The sequence below is a fragment of the Hyalella azteca genome, unplaced genomic scaffold, assembly GCF_000764305.2.
Source record: "Hyalella azteca isolate HAZT.00-mixed unplaced genomic scaffold, Hazt_2.0.2 contig4353, whole genome shotgun sequence".
NCBI classification, from domain to species: domain Eukaryota; kingdom Metazoa; phylum Arthropoda; class Malacostraca; order Amphipoda; family Hyalellidae; genus Hyalella; species Hyalella azteca.
In genome coordinates, this window is record NW_025934572.1 from 301,165 (window position 1) to 329,116 (window position 27,952).

General features: G+C 37.2%; 1 protein-coding gene across 4 annotated transcripts; it reads right to left on the reverse strand.

The window, feature by feature from the left end:
- Nucleotides 1–134: 134 nt before the first annotated feature.
- On the reverse strand, nucleotides 135–27,590 carry LOC108682163 (ATPase family AAA domain-containing protein 2). Of its 4 annotated transcripts, none has more exons than XM_047879969.1 (28): nucleotides 27,331–27,590; nucleotides 23,029–23,131; nucleotides 22,268–22,333; nucleotides 21,579–21,692; nucleotides 20,778–21,173; nucleotides 20,385–20,496; nucleotides 16,235–16,284; nucleotides 15,372–15,917; nucleotides 14,917–15,107; nucleotides 14,220–14,364; nucleotides 13,784–13,872; nucleotides 13,467–13,621; nucleotides 13,028–13,230; nucleotides 12,578–12,726; nucleotides 10,224–10,472; nucleotides 9,541–9,753; nucleotides 8,900–9,046; nucleotides 8,399–8,626; nucleotides 7,946–8,131; nucleotides 7,542–7,661; nucleotides 6,903–7,072; nucleotides 6,438–6,634; nucleotides 5,710–5,894; nucleotides 5,255–5,512; nucleotides 4,768–4,903; nucleotides 4,258–4,332; nucleotides 3,945–4,153; nucleotides 135–2,021 (listed from the first exon to the last, which is right to left on the reverse strand). In XM_047879969.1, exons 1-28 carry the CDS (start codon nucleotides 27,439–27,441, stop codon nucleotides 1,965–1,967), a joined length of 4,860 nt encoding a protein of 1,619 aa, XP_047735925.1. In that variant the 5' UTR covers nucleotides 27,442–27,590; the 3' UTR covers nucleotides 135–1,964. The 4 variants fall into 4 exon arrangements, with proteins under 4 accessions (XP_047735925.1, XP_047735924.1, XP_047735926.1 ...); XM_047879968.1 differs by having other exon boundaries at nucleotides 20,778–21,176; XM_047879970.1 differs by lacking the exon at nucleotides 21,579–21,692 and having other exon boundaries at nucleotides 27,331–27,589.
- Nucleotides 27,591–27,952: the final 362 nt, after the last annotated feature.

Genomic DNA, 27,952 nt, shown 5'->3' on the forward strand with positions numbered 1-27,952 from the left:
GAAAATTTTCCCCGATGTTCAAGAGAATTAACCATTCTTCCTACTAGATATGAATCAAACTTTTTGACACATTGGAAAATAAGTACAGCTATAAAGAAACTGGAGCAAGCATTAGTGGGTGTGAATTACAACAATAATTCGTTAATATTTTATTTGAAAGTAAAAAAGTTGGGCAGTCGATGATGAACACAGTTTAATAGACAACATTTCTGGTATATATAATATCGGTAGCTCAAAAGTACGAGAATTTTGGCTACAAGATCTTAGATTGTATAAATTTTGAAAGTTCAAGATGAATGAAACCAAATTTCTAGTATTGGTTAATTACATATACGGATACTCATAGGTCAACTTTTACTATAAAAAATAAGTTTTTATTGAAATAAATCTAACCAGTACATGCAATCTCAAGATAAGTAACGCAATCAAGTCCAAAATAAGTCAGGAGCTGAAATTCTAGCTAGCAAAACAATACAAGTAAAAAAGCATTCCCTAAAAAAAATAATAACTAAGGCGATAAAAAAATGAAGAACTGTTAGGTGTACCAGTCAGGAGAATCCGAAGGAACCGACAAACAAGGCTCTTCAAAAAAAATACGAGGCTGTAGTCTTCTAACCCTCTGCGAGTGGAATAAACAAAGGTTGCCGGCACGCATAGTCACAAAATAGTCAAAATAACATCTTTACTTCCTACAATATAAATTAAACCTAAAATAACCCAGCAAATTCCGTCTACAAACAATAAGCTTTGAGCAAAAAACACAAATCCATTGATTAACGCACGTAAATTAGGATATGAAGAGCAGAGATATTCAAGCGATGCTGCAAGGATGAATGTAGCTTAAGAGATCATTCGTGAATGGCGGAAAATAAGGAAGACACGAGAGAAATAGCGAACTTCAAGGTGAATGGCATGGTGCTATTTCCTATATGAGCAAAGGTGTTGATCAGGTTTTAAATCTTAAGATAAATGGACAAAATTCACATATGAGGTACAACACATGGCGATTTATGACTTTTCGGGAAAACGCAAGGGAAAGCTTTGATCTTTGGCAACAAAATGGAAGTATTATCAGAAGTTAACAGACACGTAATAACCAACCAACTCGAGTATTCGACCGTTGGTAGACTTCTAAATACCTTATAGGAACGAGATGTCGGTATACTCTTAATCTAAAAGAAAAAAAATGTGAAAACTATTCGATCCAGTGATTTCATTAGGCACGAAATTCCTGAAATGTCAGAATGAGAACGCCGCAAAGTTGAATATAACGAAAGTGAAATGAAGTTCTGGAACATATCTCTTGCACATGCATCAACATACAATATATTTAATACCGAATCATATGCTGATCAAGCCACATTATAAGTGGAACCGAAATAAATAAGCGTAACTTACCGCAACGCTTACAACGTACGTAATAAAATAGCTCAGAGATAGAAACTGTCACACACAGACGCCGTGCCAAGACACAGGTACACTTTTCCTTATACTATGCAACGGAGACACCGGCAGTGACAGCTATACAGCCTGGAATCTTACATCAAGTTAAATATTAGTCTTGAATCAACAAAGAGCATACGAACTAACCATATTTCTCTCTAAGCTCGCCAGAAACGGTTTCTGGGTTCGTACGGCTGGACACATCTTAAGTACAAAATCTATTCTTCAGAAATATAATTAATTATGCTCAATGCACTAAGTCACAAAACACGGTACCTACTCCAAAAAGCAGCTGAAATTAAACTAAAAAAGTTGTTTATTCCAAAGAATATCTGGCCATAACCCATAAGAAATGTAATGATAGTTAAGCTCAAACAAAGTTTTAGCATGACAAGCAAAGTTTAGCTATCGGTATCTCACTAAACAAACCACGGGACAGAAATTAGCTAAATGTGATTTTTTCATTAGAAACATTTATATCCCAAGGGGCCAAGAACGTTATCTGTTGGTAGTAGCGTTTTTCATTGCCGTGGCGTTTTCTTGAACTGGACAAACTTGCGAATCTCAGCCTCCGTTTCCTGCACAGACAGAAAACATTTACTAAAAATGACAAATATTTGTTTATATACAAAATGAAAGGGTGATCCATAGTTCTGGGTCATCATGACCCAGATTCGGACTCGATTTAAATAGTTAATGATGATAGCATCATTTTAAGCCAAGCGTTTCTATGGTACAAAAGTCAGAAAATTACGGAAAAACAGTAGGGTTAAATATTATGTAATCTTTTGAGCGCAAAAAATATGCTTAAAATTGTAAGTTAAACGTAAAAAAAGATAAAATTCCATAACTATTGAAAAGAATCATTGATGAGAATACAGGGGTTAGACAAAATAAGGGAAACACCTGAGAAATCCACAAAATATATTCTAGTAAGGTGTAGATCGAGCTTTTGCGGCAATTACAGCCTTAAATCTCCGAGGTATTGATTCATTAAAAATGTGAATTTTTCCAAAGGATTTTCAACTCATTTTTCAGTTAAAACTCCCTCCAGCTCTTTTCAAGACGATGGCAGCGAGAATCGAATTCTGATTTACATCTGTAAAATCAACCAAAATACTCGATAATATTCAGGTATGGTGATTGTGGTGGCCCAATGAGGCGCTCAACTCCATTAAAATTTCTCTCGTGCCAATTCTCAACAATTTCAGCTGTATGGATAGGGGGCGAAACCGCGAAAGATAGTGTTCCTCCACTCTTCTTAAATGAACTTGGTCCTCCAAAATTCCTAAATAGTCACGGCTGTTGATTCTTTCATGGAGAAAAATCATTGGTCCGCCGGATTTTTACGAAATAGCCCCCTAGATCATCACATATTCATTTCCGAAATAGCCCCCTAGATCATCACATATTCATTTTCGTCATGTTTTCCGGTTGGGAGGAGGCAGTTGGGGTTAAATGACTCTTTTGGCTGTCTCCAAACATAAACTCGGCCGAAAATTGGAAATAAGGTAAACGATGATTCGTCAGAGGAAATCACATTTTTCCACTGCTCGGGAACCAATTCTGGAGGTTTTACACCAATTTAAACGCTTTGGAGCATTTATTTGTATTTGAAACCTAACGTTTTCTAATTACAGTTCGTCCATAGAATCGAGATCTATTCAGCTCTCGGCGGACAGTCTTTACGGAAACTGGGTTCTGTAGGTGTCCATTGAGGTCGGCAGTAATTTCAACAGCCGTGATATTTTGATTGTCTCTCACAGCTCGATTTAGGTAACGAAGGTCTCTCTCAGATAACTCCGACTTTCGGCCAGACCTGTGCTTGGCTGAGGACGTTTTACCTTCTCTTTCAAATGCAATAATTAATTTTGAGAAAGTACATCTAGAAACGTCAATCATTCGGAAAGTTTCTGTCATACTAGCACCTGCCATCTGGGCACCAACAATTTTAATTTTACCACTTTGAAAGTCCTAAAGGTTTACCATTATAGGTTAGGCTATAGACACCAAAAATATATACTAATAGTATTTGTGCATGGATAAAATATCAATTAGTAGCAACAATAATCAACAAATCATAAAAATATGTAATGTTTTCATTTTTGTAATGTATTAAAAAATTACGATATCAATCTTTGAGGCGTTTCCTTTATTTTGTCCAACCCCTGTATTTGTACATACATAACTATAGAAAAATGAGATGAAGAAACAATCGACTTCGTTCACTAGTCTCAAGTACTAGAGCTTCAGATGAAGCTATCTCGCGCCCAATATCATGTCGGGCTTCGAAAGCTGATAAATAAAGTGTTCAAAGCATATCATAGCATTTGTATTAATCGCTCTCACATATTCCAGTGCATCATCGAAAGGCGGGCATTCGTCGGGAAAATATATCATAGTTTGGAGTTATCAAGTTAAAAATGAAATGAAATGACGCTACATAGGGAACTAACACCAAGAAAATGATCTTACTAAAAGGCATGACTGGTAAGACTTACCAACAATAGCTGGGCTTTGTCACTGACGGAAGCATGCTTCTGACACAGCCTGAAGATGTTGGTGTACAACTGGCGGAGTTGACTGACGTCCGCTTCTGCGGAAGCTGAGACGCAGCTTTCGAAAACGGCATCAAGATGAGAATAGTCGATCACACCATTGCTAGCACTGCTCTCCTCGTCGCGCTCGCTTGATGAAACTAGAGGATCATCTGAAGATCATCAAAGTGAGTCAGAGTAAATTATTTCGATACATGCATTTAGCAATTGTCAAGTTAACATTGTTATACGTGATAAAAATAAAACGAAATCCAACCTGTGTCCTGCTCATGCTCCAGATCCAGCGTGAAATTTCTGGAGGTAGATGCAACTGCAGCAGAAGTGGAAGCAACTGAAAAAGTAAACGAGTTTTTAATTTTTACATCCAGTAATTTCAGGCAATGGAAGCCAGTTATAGTAAACAAATTCCACTCAAAATTAACATGAGGATAATGGAAGATACAAATACGTCATTCGGGATGATGCAAGCAAGATCTACAGAATAGTTCATAAGAAAAGCGTAACCAACGTCAAGAACCAGAGACTTCTCATTAAAATTCACAATCGGTAGTAATACAGCACCACAATGAATTCAGCTAGATGAATGTTTCATACATGACAAAGTATTTCATAACAGCAGCAACATGGGTAAGTGTTGCTAGAGTTCATGTTCATGAACTCAAGTTAAGTCCAAGCTAGAACAGGAAGCAAAGAAACCTGTTACTTTGCATTCAATAGACCATGACAAATTGCAGCCACCACAGCGTTGTAATATAATGAACCATACCTTGCGCAGAGGGTGTGTCAGCGGCGCCCGTCGTGGTGGATGAAGCGAGAGTAGATTGCACAGGGACGGAGGCGGAGGCCTCGACGTCATCACTCAGCTCGCCGTTGCACAGCTGCATTGCACACTTTTCAGGCGCCTGCACGTACAAAAGAACATTTGGGACTCCGTTGTTAATTCACTTCAATATAATCAATATTAAGGAATAAATATCAAACTTCAATGACAACACTAAAAATTGCGATCGACAATACTACAATTATTATCTAGAATGTCACAATCACAAGCGTGGAAGTAAACTTGAATCATATTATACACATGGACAACTGACCCATCAAGTTGCAGTTGGGTTATGCTTGATGCATACGTGTTTGCAATATCGAGTTTAAGGGATAATAAATAAACCAAGCTGCAAGATATTACAAAATAAATAGGTCTCTTCTTTTGAGTAACCTCAAACAAAACGGTAAGTATTGGAAGATGTACTAACAGAAAAGTCGTTTGAGCAAGTGGAGTCCACACTCCTCACTGATTCATCAACCTCAGGTGTCACTTCGGCACTATTTTCTTCATTCTTTGTCGACTCGAGTGATTTGTCTGAACTAATCCTTTTCTTCAAAGCTGGAAGCGTGCCGCGAGACCACTTATATCGCCGTTTCTTTCTCTTAGGAGTAGGATGTTGAAAAATGATCGATTTGTCACCGTTTCCACTGGAACTGCCGTTGGTGCTGGTTTCATTACCAGCAACCTGGAATACAAGCTTCATTACAGCTACTTGATCATGCACAATAAATATATGACATTAAGAGCTAAACAAAGCAATGTAGGTTTTACACTGTCGACATAGTAAATTACAACAACTATAGAATAGGAAACACGGATATATCAATGTAGAACACTGAGAATTAAGCAGCGCAATAATAACTATTAAGCGCTATTCCTAACCTGGGCGGGCACAGGTGGATCTGTGTACACAAACTCGGGAATCAAATGAGAAACTTGAGTTTTCCGTTTCTTCCTTGATTCTCTTATTTTTTGGCATTCATCTTCAAAGTCTGTATCCATCTCAGTCTTGATGAGAGTATGGGCTGTGTCGACGAGAGCGCAAGCAGAATGCCGAATATGTTTCCCTGAGGTCAGAATGAAAGTATAAATTCAGAGTGAGAAATCAAGATATAATACAGAACTTGACACGCAGCGGGAAAACAGTTGCCGCGCATATTTAGAAAGTGCTAATCATTAAAAAATGATTTAATCATGCTATTAAAACAATAAATTGACTTACCTGTCAAAGAAACCTAAAATAATTTACATGGAAAAAACCTATCTAGCACATTTTCCAAACCTCCAAGAACAGTTGTAATTAATATGCGTTTAAAAAAAATACTTTTTAAAGACAACACTTCTAAAGAGACCAGTGTTTCCGATGTTACACATGTGCAATGAATTTATAATTTTATTTTTGAGTATTACAATAAATTATTTAGCTTTTTTCAATTTTGTAAATTATTCATTGTCAATTTGTTCTAGCATTGTCACCGCCTTTACCCAAGTGTGCAAAATTTCAGATCAATTGGACAATCAGAATTGTGTTAAATATCGATTATAAGATTTGTAGCAGACAAACAACAAGAAGTGAAATTAAAGAGAAGTGTTGTAAAAAATATACACACCATCTGCCGAGAACCTTCGGTTGTATTCTAAAGCATTGCTACAGATGAGCTCGATGTCATTAAGGAAGTCCTGCGCACACGTGTACTCATGCCTGTCTATCTTGGACATCATCGTCTCCAGGTCCATGGGTTTAGTGATGATGGATCGGTAGTCAGGAAACTCTTCTACATCTACAGGCTCCGTGAATGTGATGAATCTGGAATTTGGGTAACGAATCAAATTAATAATTTGGAAAAGACCGCCCAAAAACTTTGGCAAGTTTTATTGTGAGTTAGGGTTCATTTTTGTGAGCAAAATCCGCAACTAAACTTATTATAATGATAAAGTTACAAAAATACGAGAAAGGAAATCGCAACGGTTTCAAATTGCCGTTCACACAAACTCTTAACTAATTCAGCAGCTAATCAAGGAATTAATTATACCAACATTCAAATGAAATTACCATAAAATTGTGATTAACTCACTGTCGGTTTCGCGCAAGCTTGGCGCAAATTTGTCTCAGGAATATCCTGAGTTCTCGGAGCTTGGATTCCTCCAGTTCAATGAGACGTTGAAGCTCTTTCTCGCTCAGCTCCCTCGACACAGCTACTTGAGCGATCGGTAGCGTCTCTAGCACACGCTTCCGTACTACCGCCTGAAGCAAAACATGATAAAATAGAACTCAGTACTCACTGCAGTGAGTGACAGAAAGGGCATTTTCTCGTCGACGAAAACATGAAGTCACGAACAGACGGACGGACATGACGAGCATAATAGGACATTTTTACCATTGATGAGAAAATGCGCTAAATATCGCTACGCTACCTCGAAAAAGTTAACACAAAGAGGCAATGACGAAAAATTTTGTATTGAAAGGAGAGCTTTCTCCACAAACTGAAAACCAGCATGAAATGCTATTGATAAGTGAATATTAGCTTGTTAGTTTCCTTCAAAATTAATAAGCAACAGCTGATATGTGATTAAATCGAGTTTATGTCAGTAGTGCAATTTATTACATATGGTATAATATCCAATGGAATTATTGAGTTTGGCGAGAAAAACTAATTTCGTCCGACAAGAAATTAAATAGTTTCGAAGGAAAATAAACCTGAATGCGATCTTACCTTCTTATGTTTGACCATGTGATTGTAGAAGAGCGGTCTGAAGAATTCTTCACGCTCTTCTCGGGTTGGGTTGCCTAATGCTATCACCTCTCCGTTGTATGTGTTGAAAAGCTCCGAGGCCTAGAAATTTAGAATCAATGAATTAGCTAAGTTTCAAATACAGCACATCCACTATGCAAACTGAATTTCAATTAACGCAAAATATGAAGACTAACTGAGACAAAAGCTCGCAAAGATAAATAACAAATTTTGCACCAACATAAATAATGCCAGAAGAAATAATGAAGTTAAATAATAAAGTAAAATGTTCTTCTGTTTGGTCTCCTAACATAGGAATCTAAGAAAACAAACTAACACGCAAAAAAAGAAAAATGATAAGGTAAATCTCAAGTAAAAGTTCTCACTCTAGGATCGACTTCAGCCAGAGGTCTGTGAGTGGTCGCCAGAAGCAGCACCGGAGTGGAGGGTTTCAGGTGTTCCAGAAGTGACAGGAAGGTCGCCCGGATGGACTCGCCCGTTGACTCAAACCAGCAATCCACGCGAGGCATAAAAATTATTGATGGAGGACGTGAACTCGCTTCGTGGAATATCTGTTGACAAAAAAACCTTCATGAGATATATAATAAGAAACGAGTTTAGATCCTAACTAAGATGGAGTGAGCACATCAAATGGAATATCGAATAAAATTTACTATAATTAAGGAATTGAAGAGTACCGGTATCCCTTTTTTATCCAAAATGATTAAGTGAACACTTCAGTTTCATTTGTTTAAACGGACAACAATGCATAATCGCCGATAAAGAAATATGCATGCGGCTAGACAACAAGCTCACTAAGTGACATCAATAAACCGTACTTGCGTGACAGCCTCCTCAGGAGTTCGAGAGGAGTTAACATAGAGCGATGCAAGGTCGAGTACGTGTGCAGGCACGCGTTCCATGGCGTGTATGATAGCCGGGCCCAAATCACTGCTCTGCCCCTGATCACCGTTGCCTGATATCAACAGGCGTGGTCTGTAAGTCAAGCTCGAGTAGAGCACGCGACGATGACCGCTGTTGTTTGGAGTCAGGCCATGTGGGAAACTCTGCAAGGAAAACTCAAGTCATGCCGTCGCCCTCCCAATTAAAAGTAAAAAAACTTTCACTTTGGTTCAGCGGTTTTGAAATGTGTTATAGATTATAATGATCACAATATAGAGTTAAAGGAACAAAATATTATTAAAAAATAATGCTGGTCCTTGAATCCTAAGGCCAGGTCAGTTTCATACTTTATGAGATCATTCGCAATATACCTAAATATCAAAAGAAATAAATTATAGTGCAATAAAACTATTTGCTAAAAAATACACTTGACGTACTTGAGATAAGTGGTGCAATATTTTTTGCAACGTCGCCTGGAATAGTGGCCGAACTTCAGGTCGAAGTCGTTCCCCGACGTTGCCTCGCGATCTCTGCGCCGCGGGCACGATGCGGCCCAGAGCGCTGCGGAAGTGATGGAGTCGCACCTGAAGCATCAAAATTGAAACAGAATTACTGTACAGGAAAAATTTTGAAACAGAATTACTGTACAGGAAAAATTTTGAAACAGAATTACTGTACAGGAAAAATGAAGTTTTTCAACACGGATAATAGGGTTAGAAAATCTTTAAGTATGGGAGTTGAAGGGCACAACATTCATAACAGAATAAACTGCCAAGAAAGATTACGAACTGTCTCACTTAGGAAAGACGTTAAGTTAATATTTCTAAATGATATCCTAACACTGTTACATGGGGATAGAGGCACATACAAAAATGATGTTGATGATCATATCATCCAAATAGATGGTGTAAAAAAAATTTCCAAGACACAATGTTTGGTCTTTTATACTATGAAATGCCGTATTAATAAATTCAATTATACTTGGCATCAAGGTACAGTAGCTCAGCATAAAAATAGTTTAAAATATAATTTAAAAAAATGAAGTGGCAGACACTTCAGTTTCGTAAAGGCCACTTACGTTGATAGAATTGACATCAAGCTGAAGTTTGACGGTGGACTCGTAGACTTGCGGGTAACGTTCACGAAGACTGGCAAGGACGGCCTCGCAGCACATACTCTTGAGGTCAGCTCCGCAGTACCCCGATGTCTGATCCGCTAGGTAATTCAGCAGCTTATCGGTCGGCGGAGGTTGCCACTTGCTCGTGTGCAGGGATAAAATGTGCTTGCGAGCCTGCAAATGATTTGCAATATGATAATGCAAATGAATTGAGTGACAATTCAGATGAAAAATAATTATAACATATTTTCAACTTTAGGGGTGAAATACATGAAAACATAAAAAAAAACTTTTCCTCAACAAAATAATGTACTCCGGCATTTCCTTACAAAAATACAGAAATTTCTCTTGATTCGAGCACTACCTAGATTGAGAATTTTCAACACAAAGAAATTTTATCATCTGGTGAACGTATATATTACAAATTAGTGCATATCTAGTTTGAACATCAATCCATAAATACAACTTAGCCTTTATTTGAATCCAGTAAATAAACTGCCCCACTTAAACATTTTTACAAATCTATCCAACTAAGAGAACGAATTATGTTATACAGTTAATCCCTTCTTTTGATAACCCACACGAAATACTAGATTTATAAAACGTAATATTACACTTTATGTACCGCAATTTCTCAGACTTGCCTGGAGAGACGGCAAAGGGAAGCAGAGTTCTCGATCAAACCTCCCAGGCCTCCTGAGTGCTGGGTCGATAGCCTCAATCCTGTTGGTAGCACCGATGACGATTATCTCCCCCCGCGAGTCCAGGCCATCCATCAGGGCCAGCAATGTGGACACGATGCTCGAGTGTATTTGGTCTTGTCGAGACGATCTCACGGGAGCGAGACCGTCTATCTCGTCAAAAAAGATCACGGACGGACGCAGCTGGTACGCCTGGTAACAAATTGAACGCTGTATAAACACAGTACGAGAAGTTACCGTCAAACGGGGTAAAAAGGGACGGGCGGGGTAAAAAAGGGACGGGCGGGGTAAAAAAGGGACGGGCGGGGTAAAAAAGGGACGGGCGGGGTAAAAAAGGGACGGGCGGGGTAAAAAAGGACGGACGGGGTAAAAAGGGACAGTCCTCCCACATTTTGTAGAAATGTAGTAGCAGCTAAACTAATAAAAAAGGGACGGGCGGGGTAAAAAGGGACGGACGGGGTAAAAAGGGACAGTCCTCCCACATTTTGTAGAAATGTAGTAGCAGCTAAACTAATAAAAATATTGCAAAACTAAAAAGAGTGGTGTAAAGTTTAACATTTTTACTACCGGTATCTATGCAGCATAGAGCAAGTTGATTTATTACCTCTAAAAAATCCCTGAAAAAAGTGCAAAAAGTGAGATTTTGGAAAAGTACCTCTGCTAAGGTCTGTAGCAGAAAAAATATTTGTTGTATTGAAAAATTTTACTTACATAAAAGTTGCACACTAGTGTTGGCTTAAAAACGTGATTGACAGAATTTGCATATCTCATTCTAAGAAAAAATGGTGGCCATTTCCGCAAAACGGGGTAATAAGGGACACCCACCTGGGGTAATAAGGGACACCCCTAAAATTGCATTTACAGTAGAAATTTGATTAGCAAAGGCTCCAGTTAATGAAAAAATCAATTAAAAACAAAATCTATGCAGCATAAAGCAAGTTGAGAAATCATACATTTATCACCTCTAAAAAATCCCTGAAAAAAAGTGTGAAAAGTGAGATTTTGGAAAAGTACCTCCGCTAAGGTCTGTAGCAGAAAAAATATTTGTAGTATTGAAAAATTTTACTTACAGAAAAGTTGCACACTAGTGTTGGCTTAAAAACGTTATTGAAAGAATTTGCATATCTCATTCTAAGAGAAAATGGCAGCCATTTCCGCAAAACGGGGTAATAAGGGACACCCCTAAAATTGGATTTTCAGTAGAACCTTGGTAAGCAAAGGCTCCAGTTAATGATATTTACCTCGCTCAGTGAAAAAAATTTCACTTAATACAAAATTACTGCATCAGTCATGACAAAATTGTGCATAGAATGTCAAAGATAGAATTGAGCACTGCCGCACTGGGCAACAAAGAATGAAAAGTAATTAACCTAAACTATGATTTATTTCTCCAAAAAATATGATGGTTGTCACTAAAATATTCCTTCCCGTTTCAGGTATGTTTTACAATCTTTTTTGTTATAGTGAAATCACTTGACTCGATTAAAATTGTGCGAAATTACAAACCATCCTGTAAGCTTACAGATACAGAAAAAATGCTACATGGCTGCTGATATGAAGCTTGCAGTAGACAAGGTCGTTGTTAATGCTCAATGGCATGTCCATGGAGACAGTAATATCACATTAATAATATGGTAATGTATGGATAAGGTAATATTATATCAATGAAGAAAAACCAAGTAAAAATCGCAGAAAATTTCATTTATTCTACATTTACATCATCTACAAAGGAAGAGAAGGACTACAGAGTACTGTTAGTAATAGATGAGTACACTCTGCATGCTTCAGATGTTTAAAATTGAGTTTTATTTCAAGTGTTCCTTTTTACCCCATTTCCAGATTAATTCAGGAGCCTTTTATAATGCGTCTAGCACCTTATAAATAGCATATGGAATTTTTTTGGAGATGCCATACGAGAGCCCTTGCAAAGACCTTTAAAATGAGCCCAAACTTGTTTAGGAATGTTTCATGGTAAGAAGTTATTAATAAAAAACGCTCAAAATCGTCCCTTTTTACCCCGTTTGACGGTATACATTTTGAAACGATTTCAATAAAAAGGCTGGAAATTTCTTAAAGTGGAAAATGTATGGTAGAATATATAGTTTATTCACGAAAATTGTACACAATTTATGCATATCGTATAAAAACTTTCATGGTAAAATAGTTCACAATTGATCCAATGTTCTCTAAGTCTTTCTAATTTGGCGACATCTCCGTTACCAGCGAGAACAAAAATTCATACTAAAAGTGGTGTATCATCAAGCAAAAGGAAATTTTGCAGCTAAATCAGTACAAACCTGATCGAAGAGAAGTCGAAGCTGTCTCTCGGACTCGCCCACCCACTTGCTGAGGCAGTCCGCCCCTTTTCGCATGAAGAAAGCAACCTTTCTCTCTCCAATACTGCATTCGTTTGCGAGAGCTCGAGCCATCAATGTTTTTCCAGTCCCTGAAACATTAGTACGTCAATTAATAAGCATGATGTAATTTAAATCAATCCGAGACGAGCCAAGCATACATATACTAGCTTAATGTAATGAACCCTTTGGAAGACCACCTAAGGGTGGTGTCTGATGATCCGATACTAAATCATTAAAGAAGCGAAATACCAAGGGTTTTTGATATGTTTTAATGTATAGTCGACGAGATTCACTTCACTGCTTAGTGAAAAAAAAACATATTGGTAAATACTTCGTTTCAATAATAATTTCATGAGATGAAATAAAAATATACCTAGCTGTCTATATCACCTGGAGGGCCATAGAAGAGAACACCTCTTGGGGCCGTCATTCCAAATCTCTCAAAAATTTCAGGGTAGAGCAGAGGCAGGACAACCATCTCTCGTAACTGGCGCAAGTGATGGTTCAAGCCACCAACATTACTGAAGGTAATGTCCCGATCAATGGACATCGGCTCCACATCCGCCAAGCTCGAGCCGATCTTCGAACGCTCCCTGAAATATTAAAAACACGTGAAATATGAAGAACACTGCCGATAATATTACTGAATAAGTTCTGGCACACAGAGTATACATAATAAACATGCATAAAAGAAAAATTAACAAATAACGAAAACGCATCTCAAAACGTCAATTAATATTCATGATGATAGTTATTCATAACGTTTAAGTATATTTTTAAAGACAAATGTAAAGTCAAACGCGTTGGAATGACGAGTCAAGAATCTAACCTAATAACCCCGCGCTGCATGTCTTCCTCATTCATGTTCATGGGCAAGAGAGTGCTGCGCGCCTTAGCGTTGCTCCTGGCACGACGCTCCTCAAACCTGTGCTCGTCATCACTGCTGCTGTTGCTCTTGCTAGTCGAGCTCTTGTTGTGCGTAGTCTGAAGTAAAAAACGCACGGTTACATTGAGAATTACATGTATTTTATTATATTATTATCACTGTGAAAATTGATTCACCATGAAAAATATTTACCTAATACGGATATACCGGTCTAAATGTCAAACTTTAATATCAAGAAAACTGTGTGATGAGGAGTTGACCTTGTGTTTGAAGGCGACAGGTTTGCGGGCTGGCGATCCCATGAAAGCTGACACTCGAGACCTATGACGGGCACCACGCTCCCGTAAAACTGCACACATATAGCAAGTATAAAAAAATGATACCAAAATATTAAAACATGGATTAGCGAATAATTGTAATTACTAAATCAATCAAGACCAGTTACATGAATTTGTTAATATCAAACTGATCGCATTGGAAAAGATCAAATAGAATTTCCTGTAAATTGCTGAATAAGTGATCAAAGTCACAGTTTAAACATCGGAGGGTTAAGATCAGCTTTCAGTAAACACATTTTACCTACTAACTATGAGTTGAATTGAAATTAAGCAAACAAATAATCCCTGCTACAGCTAACGAACTAATTCCCTAGTGTGGGCACCAACTGAGGCATGCGGTTCTTATATTAACTCCAACCTCGATTCTTCTTGTGGATGCGTTTTCTCAAGGCATATTTTTTCTCCTCATAGTCATCATCATCGGCCTCAGACGACGACGACGACGACGATTCAGATGACGAGGATTTGTTCTTGGAGAGAGAACGGCGCTTCTTGCCAACGCTCTGAAACACGGGAATGAAAAGTTGTGCACTAAACTTCATCACTATGACACGTGTACCGATACAAATAAATAACTCGGCTGCAACATACGAATGGCTACAACAAATTAGTGACAAATATAGAAACAGAGTTTCGAGGAAGAGGCACTGTAGTTATAGTAAATAATGATGAATCATGAATGGACGCCGAAAATATTCATTACATTTATGGGATAATCGAGCAGAAAAATATCCTGCTTAACAATGTTTTCTTCATGATGGCCAAGTTTCCTATTCTAATTACGCTGAAATCAACTTTTCTCATGACATTTTTTTTCACTCTAATTATTTGCAAATCTAAGTTAAAGCTTAGGAATGTTAGACTTAACTTGACATTTAAAACAAATACAGGCCGCTCGAGAGGCCCGAGTGTTCAACATCACCAATAAGGGAGTAGTGAGTTGGAGTTTTGAAACACGCAACTAGCGAATTTTGTTTAGAATCGGCGACAAGCCAGCAGGACCTAATAAAATTTGACGCTATCACATGCACAAGAAGAATGTAGGCAGTTCTCACGTTCTTGTTTATCCGGACGGAGTCAGACCCCCTGAGGCGACGTGATGATGCAGGGCGGCGGCGTGGTAGGACTTCTTCACTGTCCTCCTCCTCCTTGTCCTCAGACTCGGGAGCCGTGGCGATGCAAGCCGTAGGCTGATGGCGCAGGCGTCTCGGCGAGACGCTCTTAGAAGCCTCGGCGTGGTCTTCTTCTACGAAAATAAATTTGTACGTGAGATTCGATTTAATCTGACACATAAATATAGTAATGTACTTACAACATATTCAACCAAAACATCATAGAAAATATGAAGATGGAAATGATTCATATGCCAATATCAAATAAAATACTAAGCAAACAGAACATAATACTGGATTTTTTATATTAGGCACAGCTCCTTTTATCGCATAGTTATAAGATTAATCGTTTTCATTTCAACGATAACCTGGCATCAGGCATATTATGGTAATATTACCTCGCTTGGCATCCGAGCCAGGTTCCTCCAGCTCCAGTTCTTCATTATCATCGCCTTCTTCGTTTGGAGGCGGAGGCTTGCATTTACTACCCTCCTGTTTGCCTTGTTTTCTATGTTTACTACGTTGAGCAGCATTCAGAACTATGGTAGCTTTCTTTTTCTTAGAAACTCGATGGGGATCATATTCATCTTCATCATCACTCATCATCGCCTCAGTGCGGCTACGTCTTTTACCCCCACGTCCACTCATGACGATTTCTTCCTCTTCATCATCCTCGTTTTCTTCACAGCTCAAGATAGAGGTTTTCCTGCGCACTGCCATCATTGGTTTGGGTCTCAGCCTTCGCGGGCTGTCGAAGTTCGTGGCATGGGAAATACGTCGCTTGGCTTGTCGTGGGCTCTTGGACGTCTTCCCAGTGGCGGCAGAAAGACGACATTTGCCTTTATTGCCACGAGGTCTGCCAGCGCCCCGGCTTATTTCCTCCTCCTCTTCAGTATCTTCTTGATAACGAAGAGGCATCGTTATAGGACGGCGTCTGCGGCTACCTGTAAATAATTCATTACGTCATCAATATAATAAACCTTACAACTGGGATCTTGAATAAAAATGTTTAGAGGAGACATTCTTGTACAAAAATAACTATAGCCGAGAAAATTATTGGTAAGTCAGTTACGAAAAAACAACACATCATGCAGCAAATGAGAAATTCTTACATAAACCAGTGGTGGTTAAAACAAAACTATTTCACATATCAATGGCTTAACACTAATACTTAAGATACATCATCATTGACACACGAGACTAATACTCATTATTGTCAAAAATACGAATGATTCAAAATTGGTATTATTAAATAAATTACCTGGAACCCCAAAATTAATTCGGTCACTTCCGTCGTCTTCACTTTCGTACCTGAAACAAATGGAAGCAAGATGAGTTACTGAACCTGTTTCCACTCTATTAACGGTATATTATGGTCGAACATCTCATCCTATCATACATACCTATTTTCCAATCTAGATAATTTTTAGGATTCTATTACCGACAATGTACAAGAGTTAGGAAGTATCCCTTAAATAGGCATCTCGTTAAGGACCACAAATAAACATAGACAGTAGTGAAAACGTGACCTCTTGCTTGGGTACGGTAAGTTAGAAGACGCAAGAAAATTTTAATAATCATGTTAGTTGGAATACGAGTTCAATATTTAGAGTGTGGAGTTGGGACTGGTTCGTAACTGCAGGTATTATCCTCATCCGAAGCCTAAACGCTACCGCGGTGACAGTGTTCCTGCCCAGCACTACTTTTCCATGCACGATCTCGTGCATAATTTAATTATGCACACATAATTGAATTTACACAGTTAATTTGAATTATTCCTCTTGATCTCCGTGCTGTCGAATGTTGGGATAGTTAGTTCATTGGCCGCAATTAATAGCACTTTAGATTGAGCTATCTCACGTCAAATGTCGCGTTGGCACAGCGGTGTACTGATCAAAATATCACGAGCATGCGGTGCTCAAAGGGTCAAACACCGTCGAATACATTTATCACACTCGAGCGTCATAAAGAAAGTCAATGTCATAAGCACCATTTTCTGGCTAAGTAAAGATACTAGTCCTACGGTGTGCGCCTTAGTAAGCTTAGCTCAAAGGATGTACAAGGTAGTAGCAAATACTTGAAGAGAGCATTACAAAAAATACAGGTATTAATAGAGAAGCACTTAAAAGTCCATGCTTTGAGGAGCTGGCTCGATTAACATGGACGAAAATGGTTATCTAATAGAGTAGCGATTGAGAGACCCCTCCATAAGTCGTTCGTAGTGACAAGGTTCGGTGATACCCCTTCTTTACTTTCAAAACTAGTTACTTCTATTTTTCTTTCCACTCATTAAGAAGTTTCCTGCATAAACAGAGTAAAGATCTCGGTGACGGTGCAATTATTCCAGCGTTGTGTACTCATTAATAACGTCGTTGCCAGCTATATGAGAATCCCCTCCTTAGTAATCCAGTTAAAATTAAAAATCTTTGGCTAGCGGAAAGTTCCGTACGTGCATGACCGCAATAACTTGAATAAGGGGTTGAGTTACGTTCAATAATGAATTAATAGTACGGCACTAAGAGAGTTGATGATTGTACCAGCATCCACTGGGCTGTAGATCCAGGGCAAAGCAGATGAACCGAATAGAAAGAAAGAAAGCAACACAGCGGCAGATCCAGCAACATTCTCCTCATTGGATGCAGTTCCACAACCTCGGTGAAGTGTTCATCATTTATTATTGGCGCAAAAGTCTCCGATGATCAGGCATGCGGGAGAAAGTTGACAACACGAGATCCTACAGAGAGAGGAAGCACCGGGAAGAAACGCCATCACCACGGTATCGTTTAGCCTTTAGATAAGCATAACATGACGAGGTCAGTAAGGCATGAGCAGTAACTTGGTTCACAAGCACAATTACCGGTATACTGTAGCTGGTTGCAGTTTTTACCTCTTTTGGTGGGAAGCACATGTGAAAGATCTGATAACGTATGGTCGTTGCATTCGTTGCAGAATGCGAATCCGGCGCACGATCAAGTTTACAGTATGTTAGATTGAGCTTATAATGTTATATCCTTATACGCAACAATGCTCAACACATCTGATCACTAAATGAAAGCAGAGCTGGAGCTCAGTGGGCGTAAATACCATTCAAGTATCTCGGATACCGCGTGAATTAAGTAAGGGCCTTTAAAGCTTTAAGCCATAAAATAGCTACCAAAGGAAAGTTCAAACCTTTCTACATCGTAGTTAGGTAAAATCCAATAATTCCATAAAAGCATTGGAATTTTTGCTCATGACCACGTGGTTCCACAAGCTGATCTAAACTCCACACTCTGATTATTGCACTCGTGTTAAGGTGAGAATTACAACTTCCATTACCTTCAAAAACTATTTAAATCAGAACGTGAGGTTTTCACCAGTACAAATAGTTATATTCATCGGTCAACGAAATAAGAAGTTTGGTTCGATTCTGCTTCTTATCTTCAATATATTTACGTCACTAGGGTCCTCAACAAGGTTGGCAATGATTAAATCAAAATGATTAAATCATGTGATTAAATCACTTGATTTTTTTATAAAAAAATCATGATTTTTTTTATTTTTTCGATTTTTTTTTTATTTTTTCATATATTTAAATATATTGAGTGGCAGTCTTTAATTTATATTGAGATATTGTTATTCATGGTTTAGTATAAATGTACTATGAGTGACAAATTGGTATATAAACTTGTTGCCTTTAGTGTGTATTAGGTTCCAATAAATTCAATGTTTTTGGTACAGAGGCATCAAGTGTGCAATACATTGTACGTAGCTAGCAGCTTAGCTAATTCTTATAAGGCTATAAGCGGTCTTTAACTATTTGACTACTTGTTATATATTGATTACAATATACAATTTAAATGTGTTAGCTAGCTTATTATACAGGGTGGGGCAGAACTGATTAAACAGTTTTGAGGCGAAATAAAAGAGAAATGGAGGTACACGAAGAAGAAAGTTTATTTTCCTCAAGATTAGCATAGCATACCATATATATATAAAATACTTATGTGTTGAAAACAATATCAGGAAGATGTGTCCGTTAGCTGCAACACACTGTTGGAGTCGTTCTCGGAAGTTTTCTACAGCAAATTCACAGCCTTAGCTGTGGTAGGGTGTGAGGGCGACTGCTTAACCCCTTTCTTTTAGATGTCCCCAAAGAAAGAAATCGCAAATGCTCAAATCAGGTGACCTCGCAGGCCACTGTAAATCACCCCTCAGAGTCTGGGAACATGTGTTTCAAAACATTGAGTGACATTCGGGCTGTGTGAGCTGTAGCCCCATCCTGCTGGAACCACACGTCTCCCAATGTTTCATTTTCAACAATGTTTTCCATCATGGGCTGCAAGAAATTTTGCAACATTGCAGCATAGCGATCAGAATTCACTGTTACGGTTACTCCCTCCTCTGAGAATGACTCCAAAGTGTGTTGCAGCTAACGGCCCCCATCTTCCAGATATTGTTTTCAAAACATAAGTATTCTCAATGGTATGTTATGCTGACCTCTAGGAAAATAAACTTTCTTCTTTATGTACCTTCATTACTCTTTTATTTTACCTCAAAACTGCTCAATCGATTCTGCCCCACCCTGTATATTGAGAGGTTGAGATTGTATTGACCTTTTAGGCAATTAGAATGATTTTTCACCCTAATACGAGTATTCTAATTAAAATATTTTATTTCAATCTTTAAATATGTGAATTTAAAACTAGAAACAAAACAATTACAACTATAAGACTATATATAAAATATATATAGAGAGGGTAAAGTATAAAGTATATAGAAGGTAGAGTCTGGTAGATTTATAGGACATAAAACTAGTAGATCTATTGATAGTGCTGTGCACTGTGCTATCAGCTACCTATCTGTTATGTGACTCTTCAATGTTTAGAAGATCTGCATTCCCGAAGTGTTGTTGTATAGTGAAGCCAGTTAAATGGTCAATATTTAGCTCGTTACCTTGCTCCATACAAACTTTACAAAGCTAATGAATAGACTTATCAATAATTGTTTACCCAAAAATCCCTAAGTGGTAAACACCACCTTGGCCATTATTGAAGGCAATAAGTGCCCTTTTTAGCCATCCATTATGACCCATATACTGTTATTGTTAGTAGGCTAATTGCAACATAAAAAATAACACTTCAAAAAAGACAAAAAAGCTGAAAAAAATAAAAAAAATCAAATAAATCAAAAAAATCATGAAAAAATCAAAAAATCATTGATTTTTGATTTTTTTGATTTTTTTTTAAATAAAAAAAATCACAAACCCTGGTCCTCAAGTGCAGTATGATCACGCTTCAAAAATTTCAAAATTCTTCCCATTCTCTTCATTCTTTTATTATGTTATTCTCCAATGCATACATGCAGCGTGAGAAAGTTCCTGCCCTCGTTACCACAATTATTTACCCTAAATGTCCATAATAATTACGTACATCTCCTTTTTATCCGCCTTGACGGACGCTGCGGACGGCAGTCCTCGCGCTCGACGCCGCTCCTCCAGCCAAGATTTGCGTCGCCGTCGTTCACGCTTTACACCCCGCACTTCTGCACGCACAAACCAAATTAGCTAATACTTTGCATTAGTTATCTATTCAGGTTAGAAGTGCATAAGTTCATGTTGTCTATTCAGGTTAGAAATTTAACACTGTGAAACAAACAAACAATCACATGATTGTTTGTTTTGTGAAACAAACAATCACATGATTGTTTCACAAACACTGTGAAACAAACAAACAATCACATGGGTATAAAAACACATCAGTAAATTCTCTAAAAATCAGTAAAAAACATCAATAAATTTGCGGAGATTTTAGCAATGCACTCACGTGGCGAGTCATCAACATCAACATGTGGTGAATCATTTTCAGCGGGAGCCACCAAGCTCCTTGTTGACTCCATTTCTGTGTCTTGAGCAGCAATGAAATCTCTCAATTCTTTCTTAACCTGAAAATCTATCTCCATTCTTTCAAACGTGACCTCCGACGCTTCACCAGCAGTGGTTGTCTGCTCATGTGAGGCCGAGTATTCATTACGCATATCATCAGCTTCAACCATGCGTTTTTTTGCTTTAGACTTCATCTTCTGGGGTTTTTGAAGCTCGTAATCAACAGTCTCGATGCTATGTTCTTCTTTTTTAATCTGGTGTTTCTTTGGCAACTTCTTCATGATATTTCCCTTATGTTTCCTGGGCCTACGCTCTTCACCTTCATTAGAAGAGCTGTCTTCTGTTGGGAGGAAGAATTACAAGGCTTTGCCAGCGAGAAATTCTCTGGAATGTTGTTCCACTCAATATGTTCCTGACGTGATTGAGATAGAAGGAGCAAGCAAAAGGGTGACTAAGTGTTTTTTGGAACTAAATTTGTGGAATCATGAAAACAGTTCCATGAAGGATCTAAAAAAAATGATAGGACAGGTTAAGAGATACTACTCAAATAGCATGATAACTGTATGCTGAAATACAGGAGAGTGAAGTGACAACATATGAAAAATTATGCATTTTAAGTAAAAACTATTCAGTAACATAAGTTATGATAATATTGATGACAGTATTCTTGCCATCATTGATCAAATTTTGTGACCAACAATCCTTCTTAAAAAAGAAAAAGCAAATGATTGGGACAAAATACCTGAACGTGCATAGAAGAGACGGTCACGTAAAGGCCACACAGGCTTGCAAATTCTCTTGCTACTAACACGAGGCACCCAAACACTAAACTCTCGAGTGCGTAACTCACGTACAACTGATGGGTCCAGGTGAGCATGAAATTAAACAGCCACTGTTTTAACCAATCCTCGAGTCTGGTTACTGGACATGCATATTTCTAAGAATCTACAAATAAGTGAAATAGAATGTATGGATCCTAGCATTATCCCTACTACCTCCAGACAATCTATTTATATATAATCAGTATCAATCTACGGCATCAAGAAATTTTCTATAATCAATAGAATAAATTATTTCACCAGAGCAGTTTGCAATGCTCCTTATCAAAAAACTTTGTACTAAAACAATCCTTACGGCAAGTTTTGTATTTATTAATCCTATCCCATTTAGTGTGAAGTCTATTTCAGACAGTATATAAGGTAGGTAAGTTTCAAACAAGATTGGGACTTGTCAAGAGTTTAAGGCGCTTGATAAAACTTGACTTTAAGATAAAAACTTGACTTTAAATATCTCAAAAACAAGTGTTCTGTACTCATGGAGTGACACCACATAATAAACATTCAAACACAAAAAAAATTCTTTATCAGAGACGCTACAAATGGTGATGAACATAAACTTGGACATTCCCATACAACAACTCATACAGCTTACCTTGATCTAATGCCGTTACATTGGTGGATGTTGGGGAACATTTGCTGGAGCTAGTAGCTCCTTTTCCTGTTGGTAATATAAAAAATGTTTATACCTATGGCTTCACTTCATCATAAGAATCATTTCAGGTACTTAAGATAACAATCTCTGGATGATACAAGAAAAATGATTGAAAATTTTCAATGATGTATGGAGACTGAGAAGTATAAATAAATTCGTATCTTCAAAGTGATATACAAGTCTATTTAAGTGAACTTACAGGTTTTGATGATATAATAAATTTTAAAGCTCAGTATATTAAGTATGGTGAAATTGGTGATCACATTTATATGCCAAACCACCAGAACACTGGTTGCAAGTAAGTCAAGGGAGGTTTGTTTGAGCATGACTGATGGAAATACAAGGTGAACAAATTACAGGTTTTAGCATTAGTAGCTTGATGGAACAAGCAAGATGTCCCTTACAAAAGAAAATAAAACTCACTAGCAACATTGATCTTAAAGTTATTTATGATTAATTTACTCTCAAGGGACAATCCAGGTAACTATCGGGAGTTTCTATATACTTCAGAAATTATTACTTGGCCTAGAGAGGAACTTGCTCCCAACTGATCATAATAATCATAAAACAGAGCTAGAAAGAATTAAAATGAACAAAAACTATCATGAAGGCCCAGAGGCTAGGTTACAGATGCAACACAGGTTCCACAGTAAAGACACTTCCCAACCCAGAATGATCATACACTGAACTCGAGAGCTAACCTTTGATACGCTTCATTTCAGAAGAAGTAGGAAGTGTTTTAAAAGAAGCAGCATCTGATAATCTTGAGCAATCTTCTTTCACCTCATCACTGTCCCAGTATATCTGAAAAGAAAAAAATTATTTTAAACTCGAATACCAAAAATTTTCATCAAAAAATTGTGAACTACAAACAAAATAAGAGTAGGAATTACGACTGTTAGTTAGGATGTGATTTGTGAGAGAATGCAAATAGCAAGATATAGGGCAAAAAGGTTGTTCTTGTTCATAGGAAGAAATTGGGTTGTTTGGGGTAAAATCAAGCAACATGCTACGTTGTTGGCGGGGGTGGTTTAGGCTACTTTGCAGCACACCCTCTTGTTCCTCTTATATGTTGTCCCATTTTTCCCTCTTATGTGTGTTACTGTGTGTTTATATTGAAGTGTTTAACTATTTTATAAATTCAACTAAAATAATTCTCATTCTTTTCAGGTCAGGTTTAGATCAGTAATTGATTACATAAATTTATGCCAAAAACTATTCTAAAGTGTGGTGCTGTATAAATTGCTGTCCCACGCTCCCTAGTCCCTAACCTCTCAAGTGATTTGCTGGAAAGCTCTNCTTGATAATGAATATTGATATATTCGAAACGTCGCACTGCAATAAAATGTCATTCGGTAATCTACTTTTTGATCTCCAAGCTCCAGCTAGAAATTTCGTTCGGCTTATCGAAAAGAACAATAAGAAAATCGTAAATAAAAAGTACTCTCTGGTCTTCAACCAAACCTGTATATATATATATGTGGATAATTTTTGAGATTGGTAGATTAAAGTAGACATCCATGTAGGGAAGGTGAACCATAAAAATAACTGTAATAAAATACTTTCAAAAAAACGTTTAAAAAACGCGTTTTTCTTGTGGACTAAAATGTAGAAAATAAATTATGGCTCGCCCCAAAAAACGTGGGTTTTGCTGTACGTTCGCCATCAAATTTCCAAAATTCGTGTGTTGTGTGCTTTTTGCTTTAATCATAAATCTGCCCGACACACGTTTTTTGGGGTGAGCCATAATTTATTTTCTACTTTTTAGACCACAAGAAAAACGTGTTTTTTAAAAAGTTTTTTTTTTCAAGTATTTTATTTTCTCCTTTTTAGTCCGTTGCTACACATGAAAAACGGAGTTGCGAGCCAATTTACTTGACTTGACGTACGTATCGATGATACGCAGCGTCAGCGCCTGCTCGTCTATAACATCAGCGCCCGCACGTCATACTATATTTATATACCGTAAAATGGGGTAACTTAGACCCCTTTTTTTTAAATGATGCCATTTTTTTACTAGCTAAATTAAACTTGAATTGAAACATGCAAAATACAGGTCTATACTCTAGCTTCATTCACCATAAATTGCTGGCTCCTGCCTCTCATAGTTTTTATGCAATTAAAAAAAAGTGATGGTCTTTGTTACCCCAGCTCTTGGGGTATCTTAGACTGGGTGGTAAAATCAATGATATTTTTTTGTAAAATAACTCCAGGTTTTGGTGCATTGTAGTAGAACTCTTCTAGTTACATATGCAAATGACAAACTTGAGGAAAGTGTCATAGTTTGCAAATGGGGGCGCCACCCCATAATGGGGGAAATGTGACTACCAAATGGCAGCCCTGATGGGGTATCCAGGGGTAATATTGACTGGCTTGGAAATTAAGTTAAAATTACCATTTATGAGATTCTGTAGAGTCTGAAACAAAGAAAAACATTAATAGGTTGTCGAACATAAATTATGTTATATATGGTAATTTTATATCAACTTCCAAGCCGGTCTAAGTTACCCCATCAGGGCTGACATTAGGTGGTCTAAGATCCCCCATTTGGGGGCAGCGCCCCCCATTTGCAAACTATGACACTTTCCTAAAATTTGTCATTTGCATATGTAACTAGAAGAGTTCTACTACAATGCATCAAAACCTGGAGTTATTTTACAAAAAAAAAATAAAAAAATTGGAGGGGGTACTCTGACAGGCTTTAAATACATAATAGCTTTTTTTTGTGGGTCACATTTTTAATTTTTTAACCAATTAGATATGCAAACTTTTTAAATCTTTCTATTGTGTTATGTAGCCTCAGTATTAGGCCTTTAATGCTCATTGACAAAATTTTTCTATTTCAAATAGTTTTTGAGTTTTGGGGGTTTTTGTTAAAAAAACAAAAAGTGGTCTAAGTTACCCCGGGAGTCTAAATTACCCCATTTGACAGTACTATATACATATACTTTACTAAATTAAGCTAATTTAGGTCTCTAATTGCTACTTTTTATGATTGTATCTGAAATTGTTAGGCAAAAATAGCCTGCATGCCAAATTTCAGATATCTAGAGCAATCAGAAGTGGGCTAATTTTTGTTGTCAATGTTAACAACAGACAAACGCGAAGCTGAGTAAAAGAAAATGTGTTAAAAATAACTGTAAGCAAACTGAAGTTAGGAGGCAGATGTCCGTGATGTGGATGTGGACATGTGGTGGCAGCTGGCATGGAACAAGACCAAGTGGTAACTGGTAAAAACTTGACAAGTAACAACTAACATGTTGACACTAGTAACAGGCTGAGGTTGACAACATTACACTGAAATCTTTTGTACAGTTTTATTCTATAATTTATATCATGTATGTATCATGCTGGTTTTTAAATAATATTTAATACTATTAAGTAAAATCTAAAGGCTTTATCTATAAATGTAGCGATAGCGCTGTAGCAGCAAAACCCTCGTATTGCTACTTGAATATGTAGCGGGCGCTACCGCTATAATTGCTTAAATGTAGTGCCGATACCGCTACTGCTACTGAAAATGTAGTGGCCGCTACATGTAGCGCACTACTACCAACCTATGGTTCTATTTTTTTCTGAAATATTGCTGCTCTAATATCATTTAACTTCAGTAGGTATGAAATCTTACCACTCAAATGTCATAAATTTTTGTTTGACTGAAAATATCATGGTTTGCACTTCACAAACATGTCATTTTATGAAATTTACAACTTCTGCTATCAGCATTGCTCTACCATTCCTACCAAAATATCCTGCAGAATGTAATCATTGTAATAAAAACCAGTCAACCTAAACGTTTTGTTGAAGATCGCGTATAGTTGCGGTCACATCAAAGCAGTCAGACTGCATTAACACATGTTTAGCCAAGAATGGAAAACTTCTACCATTAGGGCCGCAACTAGAGCTTTCCCCCCATTTCTGGAACCGCAAGATTTCTTCCAGATGAATTACCTTCTATCTAATTGTTAACAAAACTGCACGATCAGGCCGTGAGATTCCAAATGTATTAAAAATTTGCCACATTGGAGCCGCAAGATTTCTGAAACAAGCAGGGAATTTTCTATCCTGTGTTTAGCTTAGTGAGCTTACAGTAAAGACAAATGTTATTGTTGCCATTTGACTGTTTTAGGGTAAAATTAGAGATTCAAAGTAACATGTGCATGGACTTCATAAATAGGGTAAACACACCATATTCCAGGTTATTAACACGTTAACCGCCACATGTACCACTGGTGGCACAAAACAAGCTGTCAATGAACGCCATATGTACCACCGGTGGATCATTTACAAATTTAATTTCAAATTTCTTTTTCACTCGTTTTTCATGGCCAGAAGAATGAATTATCAAAACAAGTGTTGTAATTTATTTATTTATTAGCATAACTATTCAAAAAAATAGTTTCATACAAATTTCAAACGAAATATAACTAAAGTTTTGTTCCGTAAATCAGACTCTTTCTCAAACCTAAAATTCAATGGTAAAAAAGAAAATTCTTCAAATAAAAGAAATAAAAGTGAAGCTAGAGTATAGACCTGTATTTTGCATGTTTCAATTCAAGTTTAATTTAGCTAGTAAAAAAATGGCATCATTTATAAAAATAAAAGTGGTCTAAGACTAAGTTACCCCATTTTACGGTATTGATTTATAAAATAAAATATTTTTGAGCATACCTAAACCTAACCAAATTCACTGCAAGACTAGTAGTAGGTACCTATACCTATATTAGATATATAGGCTAATTTCATAGCTAATCCAATTTCCAATTCCACCCTTGACTGCCTGAAATCTGAATTCTAAATCTGAAATCATGTCATTCATGTGATTGTGATTTGTGAAGTCACTAAAGTTAGAGGCAGGAACAGAGTTAGGTAGGTATATACAAAAGCAAATGCAGTTTTAAAGTTCATTTTTTATTTCCAATTCATTTATTTAGGAATGAAATTAATTAATCGTCTATTAGTAAACTAAAGCAAAGGATCAGAGATGCTGATTGCGTACTGACCTCATCTTCAGGTTCTTCAAGCGCTCCTCGGGAACCCTTACGAGAAATTCTTGGGGATAATGCAGACTGCTCAATACCTCCTACGTCTCTATTCTTCCGATTACCTACCATTTTTATCGTAAATTTAACATCTTATATGACGTAAAAGTTGTAAACTCGATGTTGAACACTGAGAGTCAGCCATCGCTAAATTCTGTCTGAAATACCATAGGATATAACATGAGAAACAATGCCACAAAATTCCCGAAATTTGCAAAATAATATTAGACATTTTCAAAATAATACTGACAATTGTTATTGAAAAGTTGAAGTAATAACAGCGAACCAAAACAAGCGATGCCCGCCAATATGGCAGCAGTCTTCAGCTTTTCAGTCTTTGCGTTGCGAGTTCAAATCATTACAATCTGTGTCATAAATTTTAACTCTATTCTTGCAACACTGAGTTGAATTGAGTCTCTTGCACTTATTGATAAAGCTATCAGTATTAAAAAATATTGTTGCTTCTATGATTTATAAAAAAAAAAGACTTTTATTGAATTCAATGATTTGGCAAGACTTTAGAGTTTCGAGCGTTCAGTATTTTACGGCATGGTGTGATACCAAAAAGTGATACATGGTTGAA

Excerpts from the sequence above, each read along its gene's own strand:
- LOC108682163 (XM_047879968.1), bottom strand. The coding sequence starts at position 27,441 with ATGGTAGGTAATCGGAAGAATAGAGACGTAGGAGGTATTGAGCAGTCT. Across the intron at positions 20,497-20,777 it reads TGATGTTGATGACTCGCCAC|AAGTGCGGGGTGTAAAGCGT; the intron begins GTGAGTGCATTG and ends TTGTGCGTGCAG. Across the intron at positions 13,231-13,466 it reads ATGCAGCGCGGGGTTATTAG|GGAGCGTTCGAAGATCGGCT; the intron begins GTTAGATTCTTG and ends TTAATATTTCAG.